This window comes from Pelobates fuscus, chromosome 1, assembly GCF_036172605.1.
Source record: "Pelobates fuscus isolate aPelFus1 chromosome 1, aPelFus1.pri, whole genome shotgun sequence".
Lineage (NCBI taxonomy): Eukaryota > Metazoa > Chordata > Amphibia > Anura > Pelobatidae > Pelobates > Pelobates fuscus.
In genome coordinates, this window is record NC_086317.1 from 142,757,373 (window position 1) to 142,784,892 (window position 27,520).

General features: G+C 40.5%; 1 protein-coding gene across 1 annotated transcript in view; it reads right to left on the reverse strand.

Moving 5' to 3' along the window:
* Positions 1–1,287: 1,287 nt before the first annotated feature.
* The window catches only part of MOV10 (Mov10 RNA helicase), a 92,189-nt gene continuing 65,956 nt past the window's right edge, over positions 1,288–27,520 (reverse strand). The window contains exons 11-22 of the mRNA XM_063444329.1: positions 26,327–26,488; positions 21,512–21,615; positions 19,618–19,715; positions 19,140–19,259; positions 18,390–18,492; positions 17,835–17,952; positions 14,289–14,480; positions 8,927–8,992; positions 8,039–8,164; positions 4,409–4,497; positions 3,287–3,414; positions 1,288–2,126 (exon numbers count right to left, since the gene is read on the reverse strand). Coding sequence (XP_063300399.1) covers positions 2,062–2,126; positions 3,287–3,414; positions 4,409–4,497; positions 8,039–8,164; positions 8,927–8,992; positions 14,289–14,480; positions 17,835–17,952; positions 18,390–18,492; positions 19,140–19,259; positions 19,618–19,715; positions 21,512–21,615; positions 26,327–26,488 — 1,371 coding nt within the window. The 3' untranslated portion in view covers positions 1,288–2,061. The remainder of the gene's footprint in view (positions 2,127–3,286; positions 3,415–4,408; positions 4,498–8,038; positions 8,165–8,926; positions 8,993–14,288; positions 14,481–17,834; positions 17,953–18,389; positions 18,493–19,139; positions 19,260–19,617; positions 19,716–21,511; positions 21,616–26,326; positions 26,489–27,520) is intronic.

Genomic DNA, 27,520 nt, shown 5'->3' on the forward strand with positions numbered 1-27,520 from the left:
TTTTTGGGGGTAAAATTAGGGGCCTCGGCTTATATTTGGGTCGGCTTATACTCTAGTATATACGGTAATCAAAGCAGCATGCACCAAATAAAATGTTCAACCATTTTTTACAAACTAATTATTGCAGTCCAGCGGAAAAAAAATACCATTTGAAAAGTTAAGCTTCAGTATGACCTACCTCTGCCTTGAAGTTGATAAAAAATTAGCTTCTAAATATAATAAACCATAAAAGGTAGTGTTAAGTTCACTAGGTCAATGCTTAAGAAATTTCAAAACATTTCACATGCCTCTAATTAAGGAGTTACAACATTATTTTCTGTATATATCTTTATTCTTACAATTCTTTTGAATTTAAAAACATTTGCAGGTTTAGCCTCAAATATTTTCCCCAAATTAAGTATTGCAATAAATTATGTACATAAAGCAGTAAAAATAATTTATAACAGAATGAGCACATTCTTATGTACAAGTTTCATTTTGAGTTTTAACAGATTACCCAAAATAGTAAAAACATTACAATGATATGTATGTGAAGATTGTGTTAGGACTATTTAGGATATACCATTATAGAATCATTCATGTATTTTGGATTCTGGGTAAGTGGTACTTTCCTTAACCTGGAATATTTTTTTTTTGTCAACAAAGGGAAATGCAATGTTTTGTGCTTGTAGTGGGGGGGGGGGGGGGGAATACACAAAAAATATTAAAGTGATATAAGTGAACAAATTATTAATAATCAAAATTGAATTAAAAATTCCTTTAGTTTGTGATATAAACACTTTACAAGTATGTTGAAGCGCGTAAGATTTTTCTTTGGTAGCCGTTTTTATAATTAATTAATTACAATAAAACCACCATATAAGTTATACATAAAACATGTAGAGAATTGATACATATAGGTTTCTATTATATTTAAATTTACGCTCCAGTCATAATTTAAGCAGAACCAAGTCTGTGTAGTGCAAAAGATATTTTGGAATGTTTAACTTGGACATTTTGTAACTCCTAAAGTGTCATCAGTTCTGCCTCAAGATATATATTTGGTGCGGTCCAAGGATGAATTCAAGAATGGATGCACAGGTCTAATTTTAGATGTTATATTGTGTACTTATCAGCTTAACACATTTATGTACTACACTGGTCATAAAGAAACCTTTTTTTGATTTCTGCAGCAACAACTTCTTGCATATCCCAAGTATGAAAACATTACTCAATAATTGTAGGAAGTGGCTGTAATAAAGGTACGTTAGATTCAAAGAGCTGCTAAAAACTAGCCACTTAATAATGTATTAAAAAAAAATATTTTCTGATTGTCTTATATAACAGGAACAAGACGTGCTTATGATGCTCTGGTATTATCTCCATTAATTGAAAAAAAAAAAAAAAAAAAGTTCAGAGAAGCTTTGGTATATTCCAATATTGCTCAATTCAGCAATTATTTCAAGAGAGTAAAATAAGATTTACGCTCCTCTCTGGAAGAATTTTTTTTTTTCTTTTTAAGTTGCTGGATTTACAAAGCCCTGGCTAGCTCACATTAAGTCAATTACTCCTGATTGGCAGTGGTTATGATACCAGGTATAATATGAAACATGACTCCGTGTGAGGTTTTTTTTAATAAAAACCCAATGCAGATGAAGTTCTGGAAGTGAGCATGATTCGTAAGTAACTGTGCCACTTTTAGAATTTTGCCCCACAGTTGAGCGTTATGATATCATGCCATGTCAATTATGGATTAACTTAGCCCCAGTTCCTAAGGTACCTTTCCTGTAATGGTCAGCCAGATACAAGACTGCTTAAATATGCAAAATGTAGCCTGCCAAGGTTCGATCAGAAAAACAATTATCCTATGTGATTTGTCCCAAAAAAACAAAAACCAATAACCTAGTGCCTAGTCAGCATAAACAATGTAAAGTGGGAATAGCTCTGTTTTACACTCAAAGAAGACCAGAAAATCAAATAATTTGTGTTCAGTGTTTTTGCACAGCTCAGTATTTCTATATGTAATGTTTAATGTTAAGTGAGGTTTAACTGGATTTCAATTGTGTACTAAGAACATGTGCATCACTCTTCAGATCTCCAACCTGGTTCTGCTTGCTGCTGCACAAAGCTCTCTCCAGTGGATTCTCCTGTAAAAATCACAGCATAGAGAGAGACCATTAAACCAGTGAATATATATATAGATGCAAGTTACCATTACGAATACACTATTTTCTTGTCTAGTGTTTTCTTCTTCTACAATTGAAAGAGTTTCCTCCCACCTAGATGACTGCAATTCCTTAGGTAATGGTTTAAATTCTAAACAAACACCAAAAAGCCCTGGAAACAGAGCACTGATATCTACACCGAATATAGGGCCAGAGGACATTTTCTAAATATAATCATTGTGCTTTACATGTACCGGTACATACTCATAAATACAATGTATTTAGTTAATAGTTTTCTTCGGTTGTGGGTCAACTATTGGCTGGACACTCCATCTAGCACTATAAGCTCCCTGATCAGGCCAACACAACAATCTAGTAGTGTGCATTTAATTTACACATTCCTTGTGGCCAAAGCCCTTTCTTTCAATATCTTTACAAGAAGTTTTACCTTAAATATAGCTTCTAGTTAATTTCATAGTGCCCCGATATTCAATACATGCAGTAAATGACAGTGCACATCTTATTTAATGCAATCCAGTATTCTGTCATTTCTCACACCACTGCCACTCAATATTATAATATAGAATACTAAATCTCTAAAACATAAGAATTTTATTAATCATAAATAAATATGAGGATCCAAAGCGGCAGAAACTCCAAGAAGGGTGGGTCCACATAAGTCAATGGCAAGTTAGGCTGGCGTTCTAAGTTTTAGTAAAATTAGACAAATGCTCATATCGGATTTTCTCTCCTTGGAGGGAAAACCCAATTACAGACCTTGACCGTTTTCCTCAGTTGTCACAAAGATATTTGCCAAATGACTTCAATATTGACTGGTTAGAACAGTGGTAAGGTCACTGCCTTCGATCTGAGAAACCCAGGTTTGAATCCCATCTAACCAATATGTTAACATGGGGAAGAGACCTAGAGATATATATCCACCTATCTCAAATCCTCAGACTGAAAGCTCGTTTGAGCAGGGCCTTCTTCGCCTCTAAATATCCCTGGTCTATATTTGTAAAGTGCTGCAGAATATTTTGGTGCTATATAAAATGCCAATAATAATAATAATAATATTGGAGAGACATACTTTATGTTTCAGTGATCACAACAAAAAGCAAGTGTATTTAAATAGGTCTCACCTGCAGGTGGTCTGTTAATTTTGAGGCCACTTAACAGTTTAGCAATTTCCTCTTCGTTCATCATGTCTTCAAGGTCTTCAATAGGGTAACCCGTATAGGCACCAATCTCTTGGCAATAAGTGAGAAACCTAGATAAACGATTAATGAAACGAAATTAACATGAGGCATTTATAGAACCTTCTTGTTGTATTGTTAATTTCATCTACTTTTCACAACATACTTAACATCTTTAAATAGAAACAACGGAAAATAATACATTGTACAACAAGCATGTCAAACTTGCGGTCCACAATGAATAGGTTTGCAGGCTCAGCAAAGATATTTCTTACTAATGGGGGGGGGGGGGGGAGGGGGGAACTGTCTGCACTGGGTGCCATGCATCAGGGGAGGGGTGGGTGCCATTAGTGGTGCATTGGCAGCAACACAGTGCCACGTCACATTCCAGCGTGACTGCGACTTCACGGGGTTTCAATGAGTAGTGGGAGGATCAACTCTGGCACAGATGGCACCTTTGAGGATATACCAGAGGCCGGACTCCAGAGTCGGTCGGTGGTGACAATGTGAGTGGAGTCTGCTAGTTGGCTAATCTATTTTTTTTTTTTTTTTTTTTTTAAACAGGAGCATGGGTTTAGTAGAGGTGGGGGCTGGGATTTTGTAGCGGGGGGCGCTGAGACTTTGTAGATTTTTTGCGGCCCACATGAACTTAAATCAGGCTTTTTGGCCCGTTTTAGCCATTGAGTTTGACATGCTTGTTGTACGATATTTATCAACAATTTTCTGGTTTAACCCCTTAAGGACCAAACTTCTGGAATAAAAGGGAATCATGACATGTCACACATGTCATGTGTCCTTAAAGGGTTTAAAAAAAAAAAAAATCAATTCGGAACATATAGTTATTCAAAAATCACAATTTTACTATAGTGAATAAAACCGGTTTGCATGCTTTTTTGTGTTTAAATTCACTGTTCTATCATCTTCTCTGCATCTATTACTTGTATCGGAGAGATCAGAGTTCCTGTTGGGATTGCAACTTTTAAGGTTTCATCTAGTACATGCATATTTTTTATGGTTTTTCTTCCCACTCAGGGAGTTGTCCCATGTGTTCCATTGTGTATTGCTTACTTGGACCAGTTGGGATCATTGCGAAGTATGATTGGGTTTCCCACGAGAATCAAAAGTGCTTTTGCTCTTGTAATTGCCACGTTAAATCTCTGCAGAGTAAAACACACAGTAAAACATTACACTGATGGTTACAGAAAAAAACCTTTAAGCATGCATAAATATGATACTTTTAGAATTCATTTTTTTATTTTTATTTTATTTAGAATTTTAGCCACCATTCAACAAAACATTATTGTGCAATACAGTCAGGGTTATTCACAAATTTAAATTTCCTAGAGGTAAACGCAAAGTAAATTTCAAATTAAAGTAATAAATAGCCAAACTGAATTTGGAAAATTTGAAAAGTCGATTCTGTTTTCAGCTATTTTGACCTAAATATTTTAATTTAACTTTGAATTCACAGAAATTCACACTTTAGGAAGAAGAATGAAAAAAAAAAAAAAAAACACAACTAACAATGCAGTCAATATACCTCCTAACTGGCGTTCTAAAAATTGGAGGGAGGGGAAGGGAGCGGACCAATGATGAGTCACTAGCTCTGCCCCCAACAGGCTGATCCTCCCAGAAAGGGGGTCGGTCCACCTAAGTTAATGGCAGTCAGCCTGGTGTGAATGCACACCCACTTAAGGCAAACTCTGCTCGGAACACCGTTTCAGTGTTCCTTGTAGGCTCCTAGGGCACAGACATTGTACAAGCACGTTTTATGATACGTTCATGCTATGATTGTTGGGGACAATTTCCTACAGTCCGCAGCATCAGGACACCAGGGAATTCAATTAGGACAGGCCCTGAAAAACGAGACTTTAATGCTGAAGTTGGGAAAGCTGGTAGGCATGGGAGTGAATGCTCCCAATAGAGAAAGCTCTAAGCAAAAAGGCAAGTGTGTTAAGCAAAATGGATAGAAGCAAGAAGGAGAAAGCAAGTAAAGATACATTTTAATGTATAGAGGTAGAGAAGTAAACAATCATGTATATTCGTTTTGTATATTTGTTCTGTACCCAGCTGGCAGACAGGAAAGCAGTGTCATTTTATTACATACTTTTTTGTTTTTTGCCACATCTACCATGCTAAGCACGGTCCTTTGCATAGAATCTTCCTGACCTTCTGCTGCTTTCAACACTGTTGATCATCAATAACTTCTCATTAACCTCTGCCTACCAGACTCCGCACTTTCCTGGTTCTCCACCTACGACTCCCAGTGCTTTTTCATGGTTTCTTTTTCTGACTTTTTCTCACTCTCCTCCACAACCCCTTTCTGTTGGTGTCCCAAGGTTCTGCTCTTGGCCCCTTGCTGTTCTAGATCTATGCTGCCTTTCTTGGTAAATTCATCAGCTCTTTTGGCTTCCAATATTATTTTTATGCAGGTGACGGACAAATCTACCTGGCCTCTCCTGATCTCTCGCCAGCCCTCTTAACTCGTGTCTGACTGCATCCCTGCTATTTTCAACTGCATGGCTGCCCATTTTCTTAAACTTAACCTGTCAAAAACAGAACTTCTCATATTTCCTACCTAAAATGTTGCTACTCTGTCTCCCTCAAATTCAACTGGACTCTAACCTCTCCTTCAACCCTCAAGTCCAGTCACTTGCCAAGCCCAACCGCTTATATCTCAAAAACATAGTTTAAGGTGCTGGTCCATGCAGCCATCTCGTCTTGACCGTTGCAATCTGCTTCTCAGTGGTCTTACAAGTTCCCAGCTGGCCACTTTTCCAGGCTAATGAATGCGGTGGCAAAACTCCTTTGTCTGCCCGCACCTCTCGTGCCTCACCCCTCACTCCCAATTCTGATGTTTACCTACAAATCTCTGCATAATGCTGCTCCTACCTATCCTCACTGATACACAAGTATGTGCAGAAGATCTGTGTCTAATCGCACCTGTGACGCCCTCATTCAAAACTTCTCTAGGGCTGCTCTGTTCCTATAGAACACCCTTCCCTGCTCTGTTAGACTCACACAATCTCAGTTCCTTCAAAAGATCATTAAAAACCATATCAATAAAACTGTTAAGTGATCAGTGTGACTGATCACCTGGCACCCCGACTGGGCACCTCAGTCAACGGATGCTTGCTAGCTAACGCCAAGGACTACAAGCACCGCACCGGACACCACAAGCACTGCAGACTCCACAACCACCGTAGCTTAACTGGAATCTCTCAGTCTTCTTCCCACCCTGGACCAACTGCTGACATCCAGGACCATGTGGGAAAGCCCTCTCCTCCAGGAGAGCGTCGCAGGAACAGCTCTTACAAGAGCTAATGATTATCCAAGGGAGTATAACGAGTATAGCAATCACTGGTAGTGATATAGCAGATCTCTACAATAAGAGACAGAACTCAGTATTGAGGGTGAAGGTCTGAAGGTTTAACCCCTTAAGGACACATGATGGAAATATTCCATCATGATTCCTTTTTATTTCAGAAGTTGTGTCCTTAAGGGGTTAATGGTAAAGGTTGGCTTTATATACAGTTCCTCAGGCCAGAGGCACACCCCCTGGACCTGATGAAGCACCGCATTACAAACTGTACAGACCAATAAGACCAATATAACAATGTCCGACACTCCCAGATACAGCACACAATCCCTCCCCTCTGCGTGTGATATAATTTGGTAGACAATGTCCTAACTTAAATTATCCCCAGGCAGAAAAAACAAATGTTTACACAAAGTATAGAAAACACCCCAAAACATAACATATCCCCATAAATCCCCAGTTATATCCCCAGATAGCCCTGATCCGGGTGAACAACATATTCAAAAATCACCCAGATCAGAACAGGGGTCCAGGAAATTCATGGAAGTCTCTTTTGACCGGCCACACGCATGGTTTCATGCCCAAAATAGTTCCAGAGAATTAGGCTGTGCGGACGGTCTATTAGCGAACGAAATGGTGAATGCCCATAGTTAAAATGGGTCTCTTGTTCGTGGGCTTCGATTCACCGAACGTCGTTCAAACATACAACGGAATAGTCTAATTTCTCTGGAAGGTAACTGTTCAGCGGTGTTCGTGCAGTCGCGTATCCGATTTGAGTTCCATGAACGCGACAACAAAACACAGCTGAACACGTTCGACTATATCCGAAGTGCCATTTTGCAGAAAGGGAATGGAAGAGGTTTTAGGTGAACAAATAGACGAACCAGCAAGGGAATAGAAGGGGTTTTTAGGTGAACAAACATATGAACCGGATAGATTTATAACCCAGAGACAGAGGATCTGTCGCAATGCTCCCTTCTTGTGGAACACTCGGCAGACCCGGATTAACCCTTTTCGGGTTAACTTGGGGATATCCGGACTCTGCTTAGGGGCAGAGTTCTGTTTGTCTGGATAATCCATCTGTGTTGCCATTTTGTTTCCCGGGTCGATACTGGATTGTAAAATTATAAGGCTGTAGGGCCATAATCACAAGGTAAAAGGCTGGCAAGTACTCCTCTCCAAAACCCAGTGGTGTGGGTGTTTATTATAAGTGTGTGTGGGGGAGCAAACAGGATCTGCCCCTGAAATTCTCCAGGTATGCCACTGCCCTTACCTCTGGTGTATCTTTCCCCATTCTCGAGAATGTAAACTCATTTGAGCAGGGCACTTAACACCCTCTATTCTTATGCATCCAACTTGTCTTGCTGCATAACGCTCACCTTGGGGTTTTTCAGAAATCCAAGGTTAAAGTCTTCATCAAATTTCACATAATCTTCAGAGCTCCGCACAGTAGATATGAGAATCACCTTCCGCTCCTGACCTTGAAATTCCTCTACAGAACCAACCTGCAATAGGCAAATAAGAGTGTCTTCTAAAATGGGTTGTCAATGTTCAAATTGTGTACAAGAATTAATGCATAGCCCAATTCTAGATTTTAAAATAGCACTTTTCAAACGAAAAATAGATGCACAGGTCACAAAAACAAACAAAAAAAATTCCCTTTAACACCTCATTTAACAGCATAGATGTGTTGGACAGAAACATCTTCAAGTTGGTATATAATTTGAAACATGCCCATTTTTTATTATGTATATCCCTATATTGATCAATTATGCACTTGTGAGGTCAAAAAAAAAAAAAAAAAAAAGGTAGAAATCCTCACAGCTGTACTTGGCTCTGTTTTGACACTGATCACTCTATCCTGGCTTCCTGTCAATTGTTGTTATAATTTGCAATTTTCTGTCATTCAACATAACCAGGATTATTCAGAAAACTCCAGAATTTAATAAACCTACACTGAATTCCAGAGCAAGTCATTTTTCATACATTTTGCTAAAGTTCCTAACACTACAGGGACATGCTCAATGTTTAGAGAACTGCCTCTCTGTGTAAAGTGAATAGGTTCTCCCTTGACGTGGTGCGGTCTCCATGGCTGAAATAACAATGGTGATGTCAGACAATCCAATTCCTCCCATAAGGAATCCTTATGATTTTATTTCTCCTTTTAATAAACACCATTTGATATTAATGAGTTTTTATTTTATCGGAAAATCAACACTTTACTACTAATATTCCTAGATGGTAGCACCATTTTCTTTTGTTCTTACCTTTAAGTCTTTGATTTCATGGACACTTTTATGGGTGAGATTAATAGCTTTGCGGATTTTTTCAACCTGAAAAGAATAGGTAATTTATTAATAGACACCTCTACCAAAAAAGTAATTTTTCGTTCAAAGTGCGCTTTTAACAATGTGGCAAACCAGTTTCAGGTTGCATTATTTTGTTTCTGCTAGGGCCTACAGCATTTTCGTAATATGATGTGTGCTGCATGCAGGTAGGGAAGCTTCATCAGTGGGCAGATACCCAGGACCAGATTATTATTTTTTTGTGGGTGGCAACAAAGGACCCAAAGTCACTTTACAGGTTTTACAAAATAATCAGTATTAAAGCTGCACTAAGTGCCAAGTATGTTCAAAAACATGTGCCTTTAACAATTAAACCTGAAATATTTAATCTGGTATCTGAAGCCTATATAATTCAAGTATTTTTGAGACATCAGTTCATATATTGTAGATCATTCCATCATTTTTTTTCTCTCCTCTCCAAAACATCTAAGTAGTAATATTTACAGAGAAACATGTTAAAATCCAAATTTTAAAAGGAAATATTGATTTATTGCCATTTTATTCTGTTTTCCCCCTCAATATCTTGATTGTAATTGACTTTTCAAAAGCAACATTGTACAGTCAAAACGCATCACATTTCGTTGACATGAAAACAGGAGAAGAACGAAGTGAGACCGAGTTATACTAAACAAACACCACTGCTGATCTGCAGAACAGCACAGCATAATAAAATACATGGATTAAAGTGGAGAAAACGTTGCATACAATGACTGCATCTATGTTATACTGATATTTTACCATATAACAAAGGATAGCAAAAACATAAAACAAAAATAACAAATCTAATGGCTCTGTGCTTTCCTATTGGAATGTTTGAATGTCTGAATGTCTGAATGCGCGCAGCACTCTTCGTGCATGTGCAATAGCTCGCCAATGAGGAGCATTGGACTGGACCACACTAGAGGAGGCATGCAGTGAAGCTGCTGGGGAAGGAGAGCTAAGGAGTGCAGCAGGAGCCTCAGCCCTGAAAAAAGGCAAGTAAAAAAGGGGGTTTAGCTCTTTATATGCCAAAGGGGGGATAAGGCTCTCATACAGTTCTACAAGGACTCTAGTGTTAGGACTATAGATTTCTAGTACTAACACGGTGTTCCTTTAAGGGTGCTTCATATATTCTCCAGGGCTGCACCAATTCTTAGAACTCCCTTCCCTTCCCTGTTAGACGTTCACCCAGTCTCCATTCCTTCAAAAAAATCATTGAAAACTCACTTCTTAAAGAGAGCATATCAAATAAACTAGTAATAGCTTAGCCCTGCACCCAGATTACTCTCCTGCAACTGTCACAAAAAACAAACAAATATACCCACTAAGTCTTAAGTGAATACTATTCCAGCAACCTAGTTTTCTACCCTACCCTTAACTTTTGTGTCACGTAAGCTATTGAGCAGGGCACTCAATCCCTATGTTCCTGCGCATCCAACTAGTCTGGTTACAATTGCGTGTTTGTTAGTCTACCTATTGTACAGCGCTGCAGAATTTGTTGGCGCTTTATAAATAATAATGTTATATTGTCCTCTGCATATAAATGTATATAACTAGATTAAATTAAAGAAGTGGAGTTAAATGTGCCTAGTAAAGATGTGCTCCCAGGTCAATTACAAGACAATCAAAGTTTTAAATGTTTATGAGCCAACACACACTGTAATTGTATTTTACACTTCAGCACTGTCATTACAGTGTGGTTATCGTGCATCCAATGTTACAGTTTTAGAGATGTGAAAGCTTTCATAACCAGTAGAGTGTGCTATAGGAACAGCAGTGTTAATACAAAAATCAAGCTACAACACAGAGTGGAAGTGTTTGCACTGCATTTCCCATAATTTCTCAGCAAGCCATGTTAAACGCGTAAATACAGGCTACCTCCACTTCAACATATTTCTGTTTTGGTCTTCTTTCTATTCTAGTAACATGAGAGTGTACACTTGAAGACATTTTTCATGATGTGATATTTATAAGGCTCTATATTGGAAGCAGACAGATAAACTCACATCCACTGTGGTGGCCACAATGACAGGACAAAAAAATAAATAAAATCTAGTAAGCAAAACTTTGGATCTAAATTCTTCTGCGAATTTCAGCAACAAAATTTAGAAATTGTGTTTTACTTCCTATATGAATCAAGCCTGGATATCAAAGCCTTTTGTGGATGGTACATGGTCTCATCGTATGACATTGATTTACTAAAATAGGATAAATAAAACTGAGGTAGGTAACTTTTCGGTAGGTTTAATTCTCCCTTCTACTCGCTGTGGGCTAGTGGCTGCTCACCGTTGTAAAAAAAAAAATAAAATAAAAAAATTATATATAGAACCATTAGAGTGGGGGGGGGGTGTTATTTTTAATGTTAGCCTCACCTATCGCCAATGGGTGGGCCTAAACAATAGTTACCCCCATTATCAATTAGGGCCTCCAAACGCCGCTAATGGGCAAGGACGTGGGCCTCTGATCACCCGTTGCTAATGTGTGGGGGACAGGGCCGGCCTTAGGGGTGTGCGAACAGGGGCGCCGGGCAACCGACACAGCTCGCACAACCAGGTCCTGCCCTACCTCAGAGCGCCCTTATGGGTGAAATATTGCGCCCTGGCTGGCCCTTACAGAGTGCGCTCTGCTTTGGTATTGGCCGGTGAGGATATTGAGGACCTCTCTCACCGGCCCGTTGTTTGGATGATGGGAGCGAGCAGTGAGCGCTTTGATTCTGCCCTCCTCTCGCGAGCTCGGCATTCGGAGTGTTGCCGTGGCAACGCTCTCACACTATCAACGCAGAGCTCGCGAGAGGAGGGCTCCTGTTCTGCAAGGTGCAGTCCAGAACTTCAAGAGCTGCCAGAGACCGCTGGACCACCAGGTCATCAGTATTCCCCCATCCCTGTCAAAAGGTATGCAAGAGGTCGGGGGGCAGACATTAATTTATTTAAGAAAACAAAACAAAAATTGCTCTCCCACCTCCTAATTTAAAGCCTTATGTCACCCCTTCCTACCCACAAATCATCACTATCCCACCCTTACTGTGTTAACTACATAATCTACTCACACACACTACCCCCTGTAAACACTATGTTCTCTACACACACACACACACACACTAGATAACTCACAAACACTACAAAATGTACAGACACACTATGCTCCCTACACACACACTACATCCCTACACACACACACAACATAATGGCATGGCAACTTCAGGGAGATAGGACACTCGTTAGAAATTTGTTTTTACTCCTAATGCAAATCTAGAATTCTTCTAGTGTGTGTGTGTATATATATATATATATATATATATATATATATATATATATATATATAAATAAAACACCAAACTTCTGGAATAAAAGGGAATCATGACATGTCACACGTCATGTGTCCTTAAGGGGTTAAAAATGCCATAAATTGTGTGTACCATAATAAGTACAATTTAACATGATTTCTGAGAGTAATGTTTAAATATACATGTATATTAATATTGGTGTATTATTATTATTATTATATGTGTTATTACACCTATAACATTTACAAATGTATTAATATACGTGTATATGCATGATATGCCCAGAAATCACATTAATATGTAACACCTATGTAATGGAGGCTTAGCACTTTTTACAAGATGGATGAGGGCATGTGACCATGGAGGGGCGCTGTGAATATTTTTTGCACAGGGCGCCTAAAGGCCTAAGGCCGGCCCTGGTGGGGGACAATGGGCATTCAATAGATCCAATTGGACGGCAGACCATGCTGCAGATGGGGGTGGGATCCCCAAATGTCTTGTGTATGCGCCCGGGTTCTGGAAACACTGCCCAATTCACTGAACGAGGAGCGGCTGGGGTGGCGAGTAATTAATTAATATGCTTGTTCTATATAAAAGCCTCTATCTGCATGATATGTTTTTACGTCCTGATGAAAGTTCCAAAGGAAGAACTAAAATGTTGACTGAATATGTGACAATAAAGGAACACCTAATTACAAATCGCCAATTGTTTATTAACTGGTTAAACTCCCTTATTTACCAATACCAAGTAATTTTGACTTTGTATTAGTAAAATTGTCTGTTTAGCAGATAGCTCCTTAATACTTGTGGGATTTAAGGGGCTATCTACTAAACAGCTGCAAGATGCATATCCTGGATGCATTCAGTGTCCAGACTAAAAATTTTGCTTTTTGGAATCTTCAAAAACAGCCCAAGTTAATAAAATTCAGAACCAAATCTGGAAGGATGCACACATTCACAAATTATCGTTCACTTGCTTTTATATAAGTACTATTTGCCCACTGGCTTTTTTTTATTTTTTTAATTTTTTTTAAATACCCTCATATTACTATAAGAGAAGTTTAAAATCACACAGTCATATCTGTTAAATATTTAAATTTAGAAACTGGATAGCTTTCAGATGGGGACCATTAAAAATAATAAATAATGGGAAGTGGACAGATCGCATTATCTATCCCACTGCTCCCCTAAGCACACCTGTTGGTGTCAGATGTGGGATCTAATTATTATAATTTTTTTTTTTTTTTTTTTTTTTTTTTTAAAGGGGTGTGCATCTGCCATTGTCCACCCCCATATAGTTGGATGTCCACCCCTTTGGTGGCTAGGGTTTGGCAAATCCTCTAGGCACCCCCATTAAACACTATTAGAGCTCCTACCCACTGCCAATGGGTGGGGTAAATAGTGAGGACACTAGATTTCCCCTCTTATTTTTTGTAATTTTTTTTTTTTTATTATTTTAGGCCTTAATTTGAAGCATTTGGCCTGGATTTTCCCCCATCTGGCAGTGTATGGACCACCAGAATTGCAAATTCCAGTCTTTGCTAAATAGCATGACCAATGTCTGGATGTTTTTACCTCATTCAGCACTGGGCCATTTGGACTTTAGTAAATAGCCTTGTCATTCTTCTCTTACTTGGGAGTCAGAGCAGTGACATGAGAACATTTTACCCGGCCTAGTTTAGTAAAAGGTGTTAGTCATGCACATTCGCCAAACATTTATGCACAGCCAGTGAGCAGCTGCTATATTTGTGAGGTATGCATTATGTTTAATTTTAGAGTATTGGGAGGTAGATTAAATAATGTGCAGTAAGTGTATTTGCTGATCATTAAGCCGATGTACAGAAGCTGCAAGTAGAGTTACCAAATGTACAATATAATGAAGTTATAATATTTTCCATTATTTAAAAAAAAAAAAAAAAAAAAAAAATTTTACTGAAAACACATAGAATGGAGCCATATATTAAAAATCTGATACCACGCTTCATCACATAGAATAACTAGAATGCATTCTGTGAGCTGTACCTGCTTCCTGTAAGGAGAAATGATACCAATGTCCTTAGGGGAGATCTTGGCCAGGCCTTTCTTTCCCTGGGTTTGCAGAAGGTCTGTCAAGTAGCATATGATAACTTCAACTTCATCGATATTGAAGAAGGATGGGCTGTTCCCTTCTCGTTCATCTCTCCCCAGAATGCCATGGAAAATGATTGGACATCCCTGTATACGGAGAACAAGGTGGTTAAAAGAAGTTCTGGAACATATTGCAGTGGCCAGTCACCTGACTTAAACCCCATAGAAAATCTCTTGTGGGATTTGAGGAAGGTGGTTGCAGCAAGCAAACCCAAGAATAATATTGAACTGGAGGCCATTGCTCATGAGTAATGAGCTAAGATTCCTCAGGAACGCTGATGGAAGTTAGTGCCTGGATATCATCTTATTTGCAGGCAAAAGGGTGCTCTATTAAAGGGACACTATAGTCACCAGAACAACTACAGCTTATTGAATTTGTTCTAGTGAGTAGAATCATTACCTTCAGGCTTTTTTGCTGTAAACACTGTCTTTTCAGAGAAAATACAGTGTTTACATTACAGCCTAGTGATAACTTCACTGGCCACTCCTCAGATAGCGGTTAGAGATCCTTACTGGGCCATGGCTGCCTAAAATACATCCACACATTTAGTGTCTCCTCCCTCTGCATGCAGACACTGAACTTTCCTCATAGAGATTCATTGATTCAATTCATCTCTATGAGGAGATGCTGATTGGCCAGGGCTGTGTTTGAATCATGCTGGCTCTGCCCCCTTGTCAGTCTCAGCCAATCCTATGGGGAAGCATTGTGATTGGATCAGGCTACCACTTCTGATGATGTCAGCAGGCTGCTCTTTTTTTGTTTAGTTTTTTGAGGCAAACAGCATGCAGATCTACAGCTTCTGGCTTCAATACAGTAAGATTTTGCTATATTTATGGAGGCATGAGAGGCCCAGGGGGGCTAGATGTTGGTTTTAACACTATAGGGTCAGGAATACATTAAGTACTAAAGATGCTTGCCATGAAGTGGTTGAATAATTTTGAATTTGGGGAAGCCAATTGAAGCAATCCTTGTGTTGAGCTACTTCAATTGCTTGTGTTTTTTATTTTGTAAATCTCTCTTTTATTATGGCATATGCGTTATGGGGTACAGAAGAGAAAGAGGAGGCATTGTGGGATAACATGGGTTAATGAGAACAAGATGGTATGCCATTGCCATGGTTTTTTTTTTTTGTGAAACAATCATGCAAACAGAGTGATACAAGTTTGGTTGAAAAACAAAAGTAATAAAGATAGGCTACGTATTCATGTCTGGTGTTCATAGCTAAACAAGATATGACAATTTGGTCTAAAGTATGATAATGCTTATGTCTATTCTTCAAATTGAAGCGAGTAGTAGTCCAGAAGTATATCGTCCTATGTGCTTAAATTAAACCCAAGATTAGTAACGAGTGGGAACTAGTGAACCAGTGAACTTGCACATAACCATACTGGAGGAGAGGTTTATCTTGCACCAGATATGCTAGTGTGGCATGTGGGTTAGGGCACAGTAAAGTGTCAGTCAGTATATAGTGGCGTATGCTCATGTAGCGAGTTCTCAGGAATGGTCGTTTTTAGGCAGTCATGTTTTAGTTGTAATTCTGACCTTAGAGCCCAAATGTGTTAGTGGCGTTATGGACAGGCCTACATATCTTGATCTTAATCTAATTAGTTCAGTGTGAAAGGGCTGCCTCGCTCATCGGCATTTATGCCGGTCAAACCGATTGTAAGTGGCTAGGTCCCATATTCGCGTCCCTAGGTCGTGGTATAAATGATAAGGTGCAAAGACTAAATATGGTTTCATCACATTAGGAACAATGGGTACATGCAAAGCGATAAACATAACTATTACACGTATGAACTATATGCAATCACTAGATAATACCATTAAGTCATGCATTGTGGGCATCTGCGGGCGGGAGTCCAGGAAGGGGGGTTCATGCCTGCCATTAAGGTCAGGTCCCCGATAGTCCATGGTAGTGCTCGGTATAAACCGGCCTGCCAGTCAGTCCCCGAGGTGAGTTTATCCGATGCCACTACTAGGTAGGGCCAGTGGGGTGGAATGTACGTTATCAAGGGAAATCCTTGAGGCTGCAGCACGGTGCGGGTTGATGGTTGCCGCCTTCCGGCCCCGGGTCTTCACAAAGGCCTGCACCTGTATGCCACCGACTCGGTTGCTCGTAGAGGCCGGGTCGACCCGTCGTTGGGCGCCGTGTGAGGCCTGGGTGTTCGGCCGCCACCAGTGGCGGGCAGGCCTCCGGCGGTGTGGTTGGCGCTTCGGAGTTTGACTCCCTGTGGCCTTCAACCCGGGAAGGCAATGTGGGCGGCCCGCAGTAGTGACCTCCGGTAAATGTCGGAGGCGTCGGGCGATCCGTCTTGGCATTTTAGTGCCGCTGCTCTGCCGCTGTGCGTGCAACTTTGGGCCTGTAAGTATACCTCTGGGTCTGGGTTGGTGAGTAGGGACCGGGCTCCGTTGACCGTTCCAAGGTAGGGATGCCGTCTTAACTAGGCTTGTTGTACCCTTCTTGTGGTCTGGGCCCACAGTAGCCGGGGGTGTGCCTGCTGGTGTAGGCCGCAAGGTGTTAGCTGTGTCCTGTGCCCTCTCCGAAATCCGAGCCCAGAATGTTGCGAGGATTTCGTCCAGCTTGGTGAACAGGTTGCTTGTTAGTTCGCCATCTGCATTTGTGTTTGCTGACTGGCGCGAGGCATCCGCCATTTTGGTGTCAGGGATTCCTGATGTGCGCAGTCCCTGGGACATGAGTGTCCTCGGTGGGTATGTTGCAGGTGCCGGGATAACCCCCACCGGCAGGGGGGGGGGGGGGGGGGAGGGAGGAAGGCTGGTGGACGGTTCCCCGTATAGGACATGTCGGCTTTCAGGGCCGGGTGGTCGGCCGCCTCACCCGTTCCCAGAGCTCCGTTTAGGCCAGTCGATTTTGCAGTAGGCCCCGTCCCTGCAGTCAACGTTCGCGGTGGCTCAGCGTTTCAAGAGTGGTCTCATTTCATGCTCTTTCGTTTCCCCTTTGTGAGTATTGTATTTGTAGTCGATTTTGTAATCGGGGAGCAACGATTAAATCGAAGTAAGTAGATTTCCAGGCGGGAGCTCGTGCCACACGCGTCCGTTCAGCTCCCCAGCCCCACATGTATTTTCCAATTGCTTGTGTTTGATTTGTACATTGCAAACAGCTGGACGTCTGAATTTTGACAAACCTGATTTTCATTGGGGGTTGAATAATTTTGATTCCAAATACAAGGATTAATGAAGAAAAACAAATTACCCGAACATAAGGAAACAGAGGGATCAGAATGGAGCATGTATTTATTGCTATATCAAAAATGTAATTCAGCTGTGCCAAAGAAGAGGACACTACACCCTGTGCCTCACAAAAACCTTTAATGCTAAAATACACTGTAGCTTGAACCTTTCCTTCGATGAGGGTGGTAGTGGAATTTCTTTCAAAATTAGCAGAGCAGAATGTAAATTACTTGGAATATGTATAATCTTACCTTATGAGGCAACTTTTCCCAACGACAGTAGGAGTTTGAGAGCAGCTCATCTGCACAGGATTGAAGTTCATTATCATAAAACAGCTCATTAGGTATCTTCAGGATGCTGGGATGAGATCTAGTAAGGAGAGAGGGGAATGTGCAATGTATGATGTGCGATTAACATTCCATTACCAATTATAGGTTCATGGATGCTTCATTCACATAGATAATGGATTTTTTTGCTGATTTTGCCATAACTATCCATCAAGTGTGTGGAGCTTGATCCTGGGAAACATTTGTGTCTAATATAGTTTCAAAGTTTATATTCAGGGACTAACATTCCTTAAAAATGTATGTGAAGGCAGGTAAGGGTAAGTGACCAAATTTCCACAGATTGCTGCCCAGTCTTTGTGGGCAGCTGTTTTGTATCAAAACAAATCCTGCATGATCTCAGTTACACATACATTGAAATAAAGACAGGAAGTTGTTAAATAGGGACAATAATGCTTATAAACAATAAGCAGGCACAAGTTAGGAGAATGCATTGTGAGGTTACAAAAAGAAGAGTTATACCTGTAATTATTCAGTAATTTTGTGACAAATTGGAAGTTATAGCCATCACTGCCTTTCTGGTAAAGCGAATTTTCAGTCATCAGCCTTTCCAACAAAGACATACCTGTAGACCAAACAAAAAATAAAAATAAATGAATAGTACATACATTGGAGGGTGTTGTGTAAAATAGCAAATATGTACTGTCAAATAGATTAGACTTACAAATTATTGTTAATTCAAGCAAAAAACAAACAAAAAACAAAACAAAACAAAAACACATGATCACAAGCAATGGGGTCATTAACCGCTTATGACCGGGATTCAAATAAAATACATTGCTTTTCATGGAAACCCATTCTTCAGTTCGAAAATTAGTTTGGTAAACTAATTTATGCAAAATAAATTAATTACACTCTTACCAGAACTAACACGGTCTCCAATGCACTAAAGTAGTCATCATCACCAAAGTAAACACTACATTAGGATTTTATGGGGCCTGAGGAATAAGATGTGCCTATTGCAACCAATCAGGATCCACTGAAAAGAACACAGTTTTTATATTTGTGATTCTTAACCCCTGAATCTGTAATTTTGAAAGAGAAAAATGTATAGACACTGTTATTCATCAGTAATGACTGCATAAAGATGGGTGTAATTAACGTCTACAAGTTGAAGAACCTGCTTTATAGAATCAAAAAGGTAATAATCAGGGAAGATCGTTCTCTATATAAAATGTATTAAACAGGAAAACCTAGTTTACTTCTACTGACCTAATCCATTTTCTATTGCTATTGGAGATCTTAATACAGGCCCCAACTGTTTTGGATCGCCTGCCAAAACCAACTGCCCACCATTCACATTGTAGTTTGGATTCATCACATCAAGAATTCCTACAAAAAGAAAATACAATAGAAAAAATATAAATATACTTCTAGATGACATCCAATATACAAAAATGTAGATCTTGTCTAACACTACTACATTAGTAATTATCAAAGGGAGCAGTAACCTTACAGATTTGGATTCTTCTCAAACAGAAAAATAAATAAATAAATAAATAAAAAGTATGCAAGCATACACAGTGTATGTTTGGCTGTAAACATATAGAAGCAAAACCTTTGAAAACACTTTTTTCGAACTCTATTTTTACTTTGTAAATCCTTAAAGTGAGCATATAACAGGGAATAATGAAAATTTTGTATGGCTGGTGTAGTCAGAAATAACCTTTTCCCCTGTAATTGGTATTACCTGCTATGGCTGTAACACACTCTGGCTCCACGGCATGGCCAGATTCATCAATAAAGACATGTGTAAAGTGTCCGTTTGGAAATTTGGCAGAGACCAACCTGGATCAGGAAAAAGAAAGGAAAAAAACCAAAACTGACGTTGCAAAAAAAATTACCACCTTCAAAACAGTAGTGCTTATGTCCTATTAGATGATCTTTGTTTCCAGTACGATTGCTTTGTAAATGCATGTGGTGGCATACTTATATACTGTATACACAATAAGCCACAATATACATTTGGTTTTTGGGTATTGCTTTCATTAGACAGATAACATCTACCATTCTGCATTCTTTAAAATCAAAATAAACTAGGTTGGAACCACGGCCAACAAAACATTTTTCCTCCCTCTAGCTTATGCTAAAACCAAAAACTATAATGGATAACAAGTCTTTCTATCCTACAATAAAACTGGAATTTGAAATCTAATGTGATTTTAAAAGAGGTGACATTTTCATACACAATTTTGCATACCTCCCCAACATTGGGAGGTAGGAGATCAGGGAGGATCGGCAGGCCTTGAGAGTGGAGTCACCAGTAAAGTTACTTGTTCACTTGTGACGCCAATACCGAGAAGGTTTGTCAGGAAAAGAGAGTCAGGCCTTTCCTCTGAAGGGGCTTGTCAGTCAGGCATCAAGCACATGAGACTGACTGTCTGTCTGGCCCTCCACCGAAGAGTTCTATGCAAGTTTCAAGGGCCTGTTCATGGCGCTTCTAATGATACACTTGCGCTGTGCTGCCCATGCACAGTTCCCTGGTGGCCCCGGATTCGGGAAACCAAGACACAAAATCAAGATGACAGGACTGTCAAAACTGGGACTGCTGGGCAATTTGATTTTGTGTACATAGAAAAGAAAACCGTTTATAGTTTAAGTATTTTATCTTGGGAAACTATAAAGCTGGGCTTGCTTACCATATCAATCCAGGAGTTATTTGACAAATTAAAAGGAGAATTATCACTTCCCTGGAAATTACACTACTGAGTAAACTTTGAAAAGTCACCTATAAAATGTTGGCTTTTTTCCCCCCCATTTCATGTGATCCTCCATTTTATTTTACATGAATATTAAAGATTTAGTTACTGGCATCAAAAATCCAATGCAGTCCAGACACTGCAAGGACTTTACAATTACTTAATGTAAACCAGTGTACACGCAACATTTCAATTCACATACATAATATTTTAGCTTTCCACAGTACAAAGTGAACTCCCGGAAACACTTGCTGTGCCCATAAAAAAAAAAAAATACACTGCGTATAGAATAGAATGAGAGTACACGAAATGGCCCATGGTCATGAATCACTTTCTTGGAACTCATTGCAGATGCATGGCCTTTGGAATTGCAGCAAATGGAAAAAAACATAAGATATATTGTTAATAAGTGATCTTATACTACATAAAAAAACAAAAAATGTTTTTCCCTTAAAAATCCTTGCAGTGCCAGGGCATACACTACCATTGAGAACAGAATAAATATGATTTCTCCTCCTACACTTACTATGTGCAATAACAGAAAAGGACAGAGCTTATAACAATGACTTACAGTGAGCCAATATGGAGGCCCCCCCAAATTTTGGGACAGAGCTAGGCTTCATGTGGATGATCACATTTAATTTGCTATTTCAGACCTCACAACCCATAAGATAAACATAATATTAAAATTATGACGTTCCAGTTCACCTCCAAAGATAAAGAGGCATACAATTAAACAGAGTATATAAATATAAGAATTGGATTATATATGAAAATATAGTTTTCATGATGGTACATGCTATTGATGTTGCAACTTTGCATGGGCTGATCAGTCATCAGTTACAATGTTTGGATCTGTGTTGCTCACATTGTATAAAGCCCTACCTTCCAGCAGTAACCAGTGTTGTAATGATCACTCTATAGTTCATAAGCACAAGTTTCCTTGGATACACATAGCAACCATTACGGTCGTCCCAGTTGCCGCAAGGCTGTGAAGACCAACAGATAATATGTTATCAAAAGGTGTATGAGGGCACGTAGCCCAAATTTTTTTTATACATGTATTATAAACACACAAACACACTTTATGGCTGAGTATGTGGATACACTAATTAAAGCGTTTCAGTAACCGCTATTGCATTAAAATTAAGTCCCAATGTTGAAATGCTGCCCCCCCATCCTCCCCCCCCCCCCCCCCCCCAAAAAAAAAAAAGCCACCCACCTCAATAATGAGCTGATTCACTATGTGGATGGCAAGTCAAGTGCTTCCAAGTGGAAACTGTACTTGTTATTGTATGGAACGGTTTTAAAGGTAGACCTACATATCCCATGATGCTTCACCAGCCTTGTGTTGTCAAAGCATTGTAGTTCCATAATATTTGGCTTCCCTGGTTTAACACCTTCCCGACCTCGGACATACAAGGTATGTCAGGCAAAAAACGGTAATTAACTAATGCGGACGTACCTGGTAACACAGGAACAGAGGGGTTGAGGGCCCTGCTCAATGAGCTTACATGCTAGAGGGAGTGGGGTAAAGTGACACAAAAGGTAAGGATAGTATTAGACTAATGACAGTTGCAAGAGATGAATCAGTTGGGAGCTATTAACAGTTTTATGAAGTGGGTTTTTAATGATTTTTTGAAGGAGTGGAGACTGGGTGAGCATCGTGGGGGTAGGGGGAGAGGGGCCAGAGGGCGCGCCGAGGAGCAGGAAGAATCTCAGAGTTGAGAGCGCTCCCTCTCCCCACGGCTCATTATGTTTTAATGTTGTGTCTGATCAGTGTATCCAAAATAAATAAATAAAATATATGTACACACAAAGCTAAATCAAAAGAAAAATATATTGAGCCTGTGTGTAAAACACCTTGCGGTAGAATGCAGAAAAAAATGGGGGATAACCCCTAAACGATGAGTTTCAAAATAGACAAAAAAAACAAAAAATAAAGCCGTGCATTTCTACCTACATGATGTGTCATTTCTTAGTGAGAAGAGTATTTAAAATAGAACTTTTAATCAATCCTTTTTTATAAAAGAAAAAGTGAATAATGGCAAGGAAAAAATAAATAAAACAAAATAGGAAGGCAGTCCTTGCTGGCTAGAGAATTATAATTATATTCTATTACGTTGTAGTTCATGTTCAGTATATGGATACAAGTAGCAACTTGTGAGGTTTAGCAAAGGGTATAGCTACTTGGTATCCCTGTATATTTCTGGTTCGAAATGCAGCAGTAGGAGGGCAGAGACATAGGAATATGTATGTCTAAGTTTGTATAGGCTATAGTATAAGGTATACACAGGTGAAAATTAATAAATCCTTCTACCAAGAGTCAGAAGTAGATCACTAGTGCCTTCAATGGGCACCCCTTAGCCAAAGACCTGCTCTGTCACTGTACCCACCCTGCAAACTGGATATGACAAATTCATCCTTAGTTGGTATCGCTATATAGATGACGTCCTCTTATTTTGGACTTTGGATTTTGAAGATAGACTTGAGTTTCTTGACCTTATCATAAATCTGTCCCAAGGGGGGGGGGGGGGGGAATTGAAACAAAACTTTACAAGGAACCTACCTCATGCAATAATTTCCTCCACTGGAACAGTTACCACCCTTATAAACTGAAAGCAGGTATACCATACGGACAGTACTTAAGGGCGAAACTAAATTGTTCTACATAGGAGACTTTTCTTGAAGCCAAAAACCTGAGAATACGCTCTAAACAACAAGGATATCCAAATAAAATCTCAAAACAGGCATACCAGCGAGTCTTAAAAATGGACAGACCAACTAGTTTCAGAAACTAGAAGACCTAAAACAACAAACCCATTATAAGATGCATTGGGACATACGAGCAACTGTGGAACCCTATCCGAAAAATATTTACTGAAAACTGGCCAACACTAACTCATGATAAAAACGTGGCCACTAACCTTCTATTTTCCCAACATAACCTCAAGAAGAGCACAAAATCTGCGCTCCGCTAGACACCACAACCACCGCAGACTCCGCAACCGCCGTAGCTTGACTGGAGTCTCGCTGTCTTCCTTGCACCCTGGATCAGCTTCTGTCCTCTAGGACTGTGTGGAAAAGACCTCTCCTCCAAGGAGAGCGTAATAGGAACAGCTCTTATAAGAGCCAAGTGATTCAAGCTCAGGGGAGTATGCAGAGCATAGCAATCCCCAGTGTGATTATAACAGCTTCCTCCAATAACGAGACAAGGCTACATTTTGAGGGATCAAGAAGAACTATACCATATGATCGTTACATTAACATTGCTGTGAAAACTCAATAAAATTAGAAACAGTCAAATCATAGCAGGCAACATACAGTGACTTATTATAACACTATGGCATATTTTTAAAGGGGTGGGGGAGACAATATTCAACAGAAAATCTCACGGGCCTGCAGAATTAGCAATATGCAAATCTACCCAAATATGCAAATGAACCAGTCTTGCTATTCAGGTAGTGCATATTGCTACCAACAGAGGGCACTAGACAAGCTCCATAGCCAAATCCAAATCCACCTAGTTGGTAGCAAACCTCAGCAGTACATTTCACAGTACACACACACACACACACTATAAACAATTACATTACACACATCCCGCACCTATAATGGGTACAGGGTGACTAAAACATAAGAGAAATAAAGCAACCTACATAAATAGTCTGTCTGAAGGTAGAATAGGGGCTTTAAAGCCAAATACATCAAATAGTCATAGTCACAGGGGAGGAGGCTGGCAAGCAGGCCTCTCCAGGACCAAGTGGCGAAGGGCACTTCGTCACACCATTATTCACTTTTTCTTTTATAAAAAAGGATTGATTAAAAGTTATATATATATATATTTTTTTTTTAATTCTTTATTTTTGTAGTGCGTAGGGAAAAGACAGTTGCTTGTGAGGTACCCCAAAGGCAGTCCTCTAGCACAGTACGAACAGTTGAACATAAGGGTACAGGGTAGATCAAGCACATTTTATATATATATATATATATATATATATATATATATATATATATATATATATATATATATATAACGATGTTTAAGTATTTGGTAACAGAACTTAGGGTGATATCGCTGAACTTTCTAGGCATGTGGTTATTTTGCAGTGACAAGAGCCAGTGAAGCTATGAGTGGGTTACCACATGCGTTAGAGTAAGGGTGAGTGATTCAGGTTTAGGTTCCACGCTTAGGTGGGTGGGCAACATGCATAGACATTTGACTACATGATCAATAGCTGCGGCATACTTATAACATGCAGAGAAAATATCATGCAGAGCTTCTGGTTTGTCTAACTGGCTTTATGCAGGCTATGTGGAGTGTGTGTAACAGATAAAACTCGCCGGGCACTTAACATAGCACTTACAGTTATCCTCATATGTGGCTAAGATCTAAACAAATAACAGGTGAGAGACAATGCACTAAACATGAAATGAGCGTTAGGTAGTAGCATACAACACAGTAGCGATTAGGTTAAATATAAGCTTTTGGCAAATTCAAGTAATAATAGAGTTGAAGAGAGTAATGAGTCCACAAACCAGTCCCTTTTAACCCATGCCGGTTCGCGGCAGAGTGTCCCCAGGGGTAGGCAATTGCAGGCCGAGACCCCCTTCCAACCCCATACCTTTGTAGAGGGCGGCATATTCGGACCCCTGACAGGAGGGTTCTGTGTGTTTAAAGCATTCCCTCGTCTGGTGCAGCGGAGGATGCCGGTGTTCTGTCTCCGCCTTTGGCGGGCTTTCTTCCTGCAGGGTGGTTGCTGCCGCGGAGGCAGTCTCCTCATGACCGTCAGCCCGGGTGGGCCACGTGCTTGTGTGGCTAGCGTGGGGATTGTTGCTGTGCCAGGAGGGCGCCTCTTCCCCCCATTTCCAGCCTCGTTTTTGCTTTCTGGCTGCTCATTCAGAGGTGACTTTCCCCGTTCACGGGTCAGATTGCCCTTTTGTGGTAGCGTTTGCAGGGTTGCCTGTGGTGTTTGCAGCCGGTCCCAGAGCTTGTGCCAGAAGCGGGCGAAGATAGCATCTAGGCGCTGCTGGACGTCGCGGTGGATCTCCATCGTAGGTGTGTGATCTGATTTGCATGGTGAGCTTGCCGCCGCCATATTGGGCGCGCCACGTGCACGGCTGCCCTGATGCAGCAGGTCGTCGGCCTGCAGTTTCGGCTTATGTCCGTCTCCCCAGTCGCTGGTTATGGACCGAGATGACCCCCATCGGTCCGGGGGGGGGGGGAGGGTAGGAGGTGAGAGCCCAGAGGGATCCATGTGCAGGACCGTCAGCATGGAGAGCGGCCGTCTCTCCACTGCTCGATCTCCGATGGGCCTCGGGTTGCAGAGCAGGGTCCCGGGAGGTTTCACGCTTGATTCTTGTATTGAAGGGTTCTCCCGGGTGTCCCTGTCACGATGGTTTCACTCCAGTGTGCGTGTACTCATTTTTGGGGGGGGTTTACCCCAAATATGTGCCGATTCAAGCGGGAGCTGAGGTTCAGCACAACCGCTCTGCCTGGATGCTAGGCTCCGCCCCCTAAAAGTTATATTTTAAATACCCTTCTCACTAAAATGACACATCAGGTAGGTAGAAATGCACTGCTTAATTTTTATACACACACACACACACACACACACACACACACACACACACAATATCTGGTTCAGTCCACCAGTGCCAATCTGCCATGCCATGTTCAAAGTTTAAAATGGACTATACCTTGATTTCCTCTGGCACATCACGGTAGTTCCTGCTGCTTGCTAGCAATCTATAAATTTGTCCTCGATCCACATGCTTCATCAAACGTTGGCAGAGCAAGTCACAGGCACTGTTAGAAGGGGCACATGTCAGAACACGCGCATCAGGGATACACTTTAGAACCTGTAAAAAACAGTATAGGGTGTTAAAAAATAAAATAAAATAAAGATTATACAAAGATGTTAAGATGATACAACTTTTGTCTCCATAGGAGAGCAGAAAAAAAAAAAAAAGGCCTGACATACAAATGACCCTTTTGTGATACCGGCATTATTAGAAGTTCAATGCCTCCATGCTTCAATGAAACATGCCAGATGACTTTCTTGGACAGTCTGTGTCAAATGGCTACAGACAAAACCTGAACGAAACAGCTGTATAATAGTAAGAGAAGTTACAGCTCCTAATTTACTCGTTTACGGATAGCCCCTAAAGAAGGAATTTAGGCAAAATTAATGTGGAATTCAGTGAGAACAATACAAAAAGTAACTCAATGCATGAACAATTGGACAAGACATCTATAAAAAGCAGTCTACCTAAAAGAACGCTATTGTCTTAGGAATACAGCTTTGTTTTCTTAACACTATAAAGTCCCCACGTACCCCCATGGCAGCTAAACGGTTAAAAATCTTTTAAAACACTCACCTTACTCAGTCTACTCCAACATGAGCCCCGAATGCTGCACATCCATTAGGCCTTCCTAATACAAAAGCAATGCTTTCTATGGAAGATTTGAAGATGTCTGATGTCCTCATGCACACCGTGAGAACGTTCAGCATTTTTAATGTTAATGAGTAATGAGTTACATGCCATTAAACAACAACAGGAAGCCTCTAGTGGCTGTCTGGTAAACTTTAAAAGTCTGGTTTCGATAAAACTACAGTGTTTTAGACTGTGGGGTTAAGGGGACAGGGACAGTGCACACAGACCACGTCAATTAGATGAAGTGATCAGGGTGCCTATAGGCAGGGCCGGCCTTAGGGGTGTGCGAGCTGTGCGGCCGCACAGGGTGCCATGGAGCAGGGGACACCCTGTGGCCGACAACTCACACATGGCCGGAGTGCAGGGGAGCTAAAACAGGTACCTGGGTGGAGGATTAAAGGACCATTATAGTCAGGGCCGGCCTTAGGGGTGTGCGAGCTGTGCGGCCGCACAGGG